The 6,533-nt window shown below is 41.7% G+C and overlaps 1 protein-coding gene across 1 annotated transcript; it reads right to left on the bottom strand.

The window, feature by feature from the left end:
* Positions 1–1,135: 1,135 nt before the first annotated feature.
* On the bottom strand, positions 1,136–4,920 carry LOC147461797 (B3 domain-containing protein Os05g0481400-like). The gene is made up of 7 exons (XM_086501849.1): positions 4,320–4,920; positions 3,468–3,533; positions 3,284–3,388; positions 3,120–3,142; positions 2,867–3,053; positions 2,371–2,577; positions 1,136–2,216 (listed from the first exon to the last, which is right to left on the bottom strand). Exons 1-7 carry the CDS (start codon positions 4,398–4,400, stop codon positions 1,548–1,550), a joined length of 1,338 nt encoding a protein of 445 aa, XP_086357975.1. The 5' UTR covers positions 4,401–4,920; the 3' UTR covers positions 1,136–1,547.
* Between the last annotated feature and the right edge of the window lie 1,613 nt (positions 4,921–6,533).

Below are 6,533 nucleotides of genomic sequence, written 5' to 3'. Positions count from 1 at the left end.
GGCTTCCAAATTAGCATATTCAGCCTCATTGTTACTATGTGCATCCAATTTGAACCCTCTCTTGCATTCTAGCTTCCCCTCTAGATCGTAAAGTTCTATTACCCTTGAAGCTGCATCATGGCTCTTTCTGTATGAGCCATCAAAGAACAACACATGTGTATTGCTGATCTATGGCACTTCTTCAACTATCCTTCTCACCACCTCTTCCTTAACAAGAAGGGAGTTCTCCTTGTAAGTCAACAAATCAGCTAGGATAGCTCTTGTATTGTCTTCCACTAAAAAAGAGAACTCAAACTCTTGCAACTCAATTACCCATTTCTTGACCACATTTAACATGTTAGTGTCATTAACTAACTGTGGCAAAAAGGCATAAGTCGTCAAGAAAACAAAAAGTCGTGGTAGCAAGTAATGACAAAATTGTCGACAAGAAAATATTACACTAGCCATCACTAGCTCTACTTTCGAGAATTTTCTCTTTGCTACCAATTTCACTCAGCTTGCACGATACACTGGACTCATATAATGGCTGCCCTTCCCCTTTTGCAATAGCATGGCTCCAATGGCATCATCCTCTACTGATGGATTTACAATAAACGCTTGCCCCAATCAGGAGCCTGCATGGCTGATAGCCCCCCTAACACCTCTTTCACCTTTTGAAACACTTCTTCACACTTGTCATCCCATTGCAATGGATCATGCTTTTCCACTTATTGTAATGGATAAAGGAGCTATGAAGACAATGGAATAAACCACACCATGTACTTCACTTTCTGTATAAAGGTTGCCAATTGTTTTGTACTCTTAGGTGATGGAACAAGAATAATAGACTTAACCTTTTCTGGATCAAAAGTCAACTCGAAGTTGCGAGTTGGATTTGAACCCGAGTGGTTGCGGAAAGAGAGGCACACACTCTATCCACGCGAACGTTTGGTTGTGCAAGATGAGAAAACATAAATATATAAATTAAACAAAAATGTTAAAAAGTAAACTCGAAAAAAAAATAAATCTCATTTCATTTTTTGTGCCTTGCTTTCGTGCCATTGATCCCATAAGTGGACGTTCCATCAAGATCTAGTGTTACTTAGTGACGAGGTTCTACCACCCCCTACATTTCAAAAACGCCATTACAATTTGCTATAGAAGGTTACCAAGTCAAAAGTGAAGGTGTGCTTTAAAATTCTTTGTTGAGCAGTCTACTGGAAAACCTATTTTTAAAGGGCTTATGGGCACACAATTAGATTTTGAAAGGGCCCTTCAAACTTTAGAGGGCCCTTTTTTAAATTGTTGTTTCAATGGCTGTATGGGGGATCCTTGCCCGCCAGCTTGACGCACCGTGCAAGCACCAGGATGGAGACGACACAGAGAGAGAGAGAGAGAAGAGAGAGAGAGAGAGAGAGAGAGAGAGAGAGGACTGCTACATGCTTTTTTTATGGTACAAAGGCAGCATCTTATCCACTACAAAATGGGTGTATTTTAGACTTGTCTAAATAAGGTGGGACCTGGAAGCTCCCCCCCCATGCATAGCTTACAATAGATCAGAGAGCATATCAGCAGACCCCAATACTCTTGTTTCTGTTCTGCACCTCCTTCACATTCACATCAATAGGTTTTCTAGACCTGTAGTAAGATTTCATGTCTCTAAATTGCTCGCCGCCACCATTGGTATCAGAGACACAAGCTTTCCTTCCATCTTCGGTGTCGCCATCAATATCCGTCTCCCTTTCTTTCTTCACCATAATGCTGTTATTGTTGACAAAGACCCCATCAACACCTGTCTCCTTCTCTTCCATCTTGACTACTCCTTTGAGCCTCTTGGAAGACCTGCCAGCTTTGATATCAAGAGGCTCACCAGCTTTGACACAATTAAGATCAACATTCTTACAATCATGTCCGCCGCCTTCTTTCAAGATATCACAACCCCATTCTTTGTTATGCATACTGTGCTTGATATAGCTTGCATCAACACAATCCTCCTCAATTCTCTCTTTTCTCTTTGCTGTGATTTCCACTCCTGTAATATTACTCTCGATTTGTGAATCGGATGCTCTATTTTCCTCCATTTTCTTGTCCTTTTCAGGCTCTGTTACCCATATCAGCTTCTGTCTCACCTTGTTCAAACTGACCTTCTCCTCTATGGCTTCAGTCCCTTGCTCCGCACCATCACCCTCGGGGTCGGCTTCCGCACCATTATCACTATACACCCTTATTATGTGCACCTGCACAAGTCACAAAAAGACAACTTGTTTGCTTTCCTAGGGAATTCCTCCCTACTAAGGTATTGAGGCTGAGGAAAGAAAATTTTCATGAATCCTGTATTCCAAGCAAAATAAGTAAGAAATTCTTGATCCTTGATCCTTGATAAGATCTTACCTTGAACCTCTTGGGTTCCACCAGCTCAAACACGAGAGCATCCCCATCGACAAGCCCGTGGTCCAGCGAGAAGCCTCTCCATCCTCCACTCAGCCCAGTTTTATTGGAGAGATAGATGGTCTCCCATTCCTCGTTCTTATCATCCTCCAAGACAATCCTTTCATCTTTCTTCGGCAGATAGTCTCTACAAAATGCTACGGGTAGCCCCTAACGCATACCAGAGAGAAAAAACATCAGAATCAATTGATAGACATGGAAATAATTTGTAATGTCCACTCCACTGACAGAAATGCCCTTTCTGCCTTCATGCCAGGGACGGTCGCATTTTGTATCTTACAGCTTGCATTAAAAACACGATCTTCAGCTGTGTTCTCAAGCAAGAATAACAAAGCACTCGGATGAAATGGACAAAATTGAGTTGTTCCTGACACAACAGCACCACACCTATAGTGGTACACTTTTTGGGCGAGAGTGCCGTCAAAGACCAATCACTCACCAGCCAAAATCCACCAGTTACATGGGACTGAAGCATGGGCTTCACGAAGGATGCATGTGTCTGTGGGAGCATCTTCTTCAAGGCCTCAGCCTTCTCTGTTGCACTCATCCGAGCCTCCTCTGATGCATATTTGCGCTCATAGAGCCGTGAGTAGTGGCGGGTAGCGCCTGTGTTGTCGAAACGTGCCCTGTGTCATTGAACTCCTTCAAATTGTTCCATGATGAAGGCAGGTTTGCATCTATGGAGAACTTACCTTCGCCTGATGTCAATCTCTACCTGCAAGGACAGGCACTCGTGTACTTAGTTAATTAAATGATCTTGAGAGCTTGCAGGAAAGCAAACAAGCACAATTCTATTTAGTCATCAAGACTCAAAATACTGCAATGACAACCTTAGTGAGGTTGCAAACATAATTACCTCCACATAATCAGGTTGTTCACCGCCCGAATTCCTTGTTGAGCGCCTGAGCTGAAGTGTTACTTTTTCTTTCGTAACAGCACAAGGTCTTCCCCGTTTAGGGCCCTGGAACAAGCGGTGTAAACGTGAAAACAGCAGCTTGATTAAGGGTAGTTGGCATACATGATATTCTTCTCCGACTTACTGGCGAAGGCCTTGTTGTGACTGCATTATTGCTTAAGTCTCTGGACAAGTCTGTCAATCCAAGCTCCTGGCACATTTTCGGACGGATGTTAATATGCATGCTTGAATTTAATGTCCAAATGTCAGGGACAAAGGTATATCATCAAGCATGCACATCTCTCTCATCAATAAGAATAACCCTAAACACTATGCTTACAATGAGTTTAATGTCTGGATGTAAAGGAGGTGTAAAAGCATCTCAACAGGCATGCATATCTCTAATCAATAAGAATAACTCTAAACACTGTGCTCACAAACAGTTCAGATTATGTTATATCTCCTAACATGAAAAAGATAACCCTTTTTTTAACTATAGAAGCTTCCAAGATGGCGTGATTTTTTGTTGAGAGCAACTTGAAAGCTATTGGGGCCAATATGTGCTTTAAAACTAAACAAAGAAAGCACTTATTGCTTTTCGAGCTATGAAGCACTTATTTCTTTTCAAGCTATGAAGCTCTTTCCAAAACAGGGGAAAATATGTGCTTATACCCGCACGCCGTGTCTCTCTCCATGCGCAGAAACACGAGTTTGCCATTACCCAGCAAAAGCATTTCAGAAACAAATCTGAGTGGGCTGCCTCACCGCTTACATTGCATGTTTTCGGCGTTGCAAGAAACTTTCTTGCAGGAAGATAACAAAACCCCAAAACCTCATCATTGCTAATGCAAGCCAGCTAGTGAAAGAAGCTCGCGAATTGAGCTTAAATGAAGAGATGCACACATAGCCACGCAGAAAGAGCCCAAATCTCAAAGGCACATCTGCCATGGCGCGAAAGGACCCAAGCAGAAGAAGCAGAAAAAGGTACAAAACTCACCTGCAGCCGCCTCTTGTTCTCTTCAACTCTCTGATTTCTAGCACTCTCATAAGGAGAGCTGCTTGCTTTAGAGGCACCCATGTCTACAACAAAGAAGAAAGAAACAATAGCTGTGCCTGCGTTCGACAATGTGCAAACGTAAGCGAGAGGACTGTGAGAGCGAGCGAGCCAGCGAGCGAGGGAAAGGACCTCAGGGGCTCTTTTTTTTTTTTTTTGGCGCCAACGGTAGGATTACCTCCTCTGGCAAGCCTACTTAACGGTCACTTGCAAGATTAATAACTTTTGGCACGGTCAATCCACTAAATAGCTCACATTAGACGTCACGAGGTGGGTAGTCCGTTCTCTTTCTGAACTAGTTGTGAACTAAGTGTGAACTCGAGAGGTATGTGCACCTCACCAAATTTGGCATGAACTCGATGAGAACTCGATGTGAACTAAATGTGAACTTGGGAAGTTATGTACACCACACCGAATTTGGTGTGAACTCAATGTGAACTGGGTTTGAACTTATCTGTGACGACGTGATCTATAAATTTAATACACACACTTTCACAACATCGGCTCTCCTTCAACGCTTGTAGCATCAACTTTCACGGCATCGGCTCTCTTCTGGTGCTTTCGGCATCGCTTCAGCATAGCCGTGTTGGCTCACAAGTATAGGTGGAGATAGCTTTAGAGGTGTTTATATGTTGCTACAGGTGTTTCACACTTTTCTCTGCAGTTTTTAGAGAGCTTGTTACTGCTATACCCATTATGGCACATGTATGGCATTCGTGGTTACATGCTTAGCCTTGTTGGTTATGGTTGATAGATTTCTACTCTAGTGGGAACTTTGTGCGTTTTTTTATGCGTGTTAGCCCCTCGCAAGTGCTTGTGCTCTATTTGAGAGTGGTTTTTCACTCCTCGCAGGGAGAGGTATCAGTTCAAACTTGCTTGCACTTTTTGGGTGCTTGTTTGTGTGCAAATCCTTCTACACTAGCAATGAATACCATTACATGTACGTTGAGTTGCGAATACTCTCACTATATGACATTGTGGAGCCATCTTTGGCTTGATATTTTGGCAATTACCCCACTGTTTCTGAAACTTGATCCAAAAGAGCCCTTTCTGAGATTGTGGCTAGTCTACAAAGCCTTTTGTGAAGGTCGTTGCGTGAGGTTTTTTGAAGCCGAGCACTATGGGCTAGGTTACCTAGTGTGAGGTGGATTATTTGGCTAGAGATCCCTTTTTGTGGCCTCACCATAGGTTATGTATAGATGAGTATAGGTGCTTTTGACACCGAGTTGGCGGTCATCTGTGCTCTGTTAGTGGTTTATGCTACCATTTTATGCCAGTACATGCTTTGAGAGCATTTAATCTTGTTTATGTGTTGTTTTAAATTTGTTTTGGGTTGAGATATTGCTACTCAAGAAGACTCTATTGGATTTCTCTCGCGAGTCATCAATACGCATTCTTGGCTCACTTGATTGTTCACACAATGATTTTGTTTCATATTGTTTTTAAGATTTTGCTTCTATTATAGGGCAAACTATGTCAAAATTCTCCCAACTTTTTTTCCATAAGTCCTTTGCTTACATTGTCTTGAAATGTGGCTACTAGTGGTGTAGTTGCTTATTTTGCGGGTTAAGAGGAGTAGTAGCCAAGGTTTTGAAAGTGCCAAGAAAAGAGATAGCATACATATACAACAAACTCTAATCATGGAACAACATAACCAAGAGAATATAATTGATATTGACAACTTAGATCTAGCACATGGTGTAACAGTTGACGATGGTTGTAGAATTGTCCACTACCTTGTTGGCAAGCTACATGGTATTTTCCATCTTAATTTGGCCATTTAAGTCTAGGAAAAATATAAGAGAATGAGTGAAGTTTATTAAAGTCCTTATAGACCAGCTCGGTCAAAGGCTTGGGACCAAAGGAGAGTAGCCTATAAAAGAGCAAGGATAATGTTTGTTTGGTTATCTTGGTCAAAGGTATAGGTCGAGGAAGGATGGATGTATTTTGAGTAGCTTGGGCAAAGGTACATGACAAAGCAGATTACCTAGAGCAGTTATAGGAGTTTAAAAATAGAAATTAGTTGTGTTAATTTTAAATAATTAAAATTACTCATTAGACTCCAAGTATGAAGTCTAGGAAGCTATAAGAAAAAGTTAAAATTCATCATATATAGTTAGTCTAATTATAGTAGGTTTCGGGACTAGATTCATGGTT

Source organism: Adiantum capillus-veneris, chromosome 3 (genome assembly GCF_014529385.1).
Source record: "Adiantum capillus-veneris isolate H3 chromosome 3, ASM1452938v2, whole genome shotgun sequence".
In the NCBI taxonomy this organism is placed as follows: Eukaryota; Viridiplantae; Streptophyta; class Polypodiopsida; order Polypodiales; family Pteridaceae; genus Adiantum; species Adiantum capillus-veneris.
This window is presented reverse-complemented; position numbering and strand designations above follow the sequence as displayed.

Bases quoted from the DNA above. Each gene is read 5' to 3' on its own strand.
- LOC147461797 (XM_086501849.1), bottom strand. From the start codon at position 4,400: ATGGGTGCCTCTAAAGCAAGCAGCTCTCCTTATGAGAGTGCTAGAAAT. The intron at 3,534-4,319 runs GTGAGTTTTGTA...AAAATGTGCCAG, and splicing joins AGAACAAGAGGCGGCTGCAG to GAGCTTGGATTGACAGACTT. The intron at 2,217-2,370 runs GTAAGATCTTAT...TGACTTGTGCAG, and splicing joins TGGAACCCAAGAGGTTCAAG to GTGCACATAATAAGGGTGTA.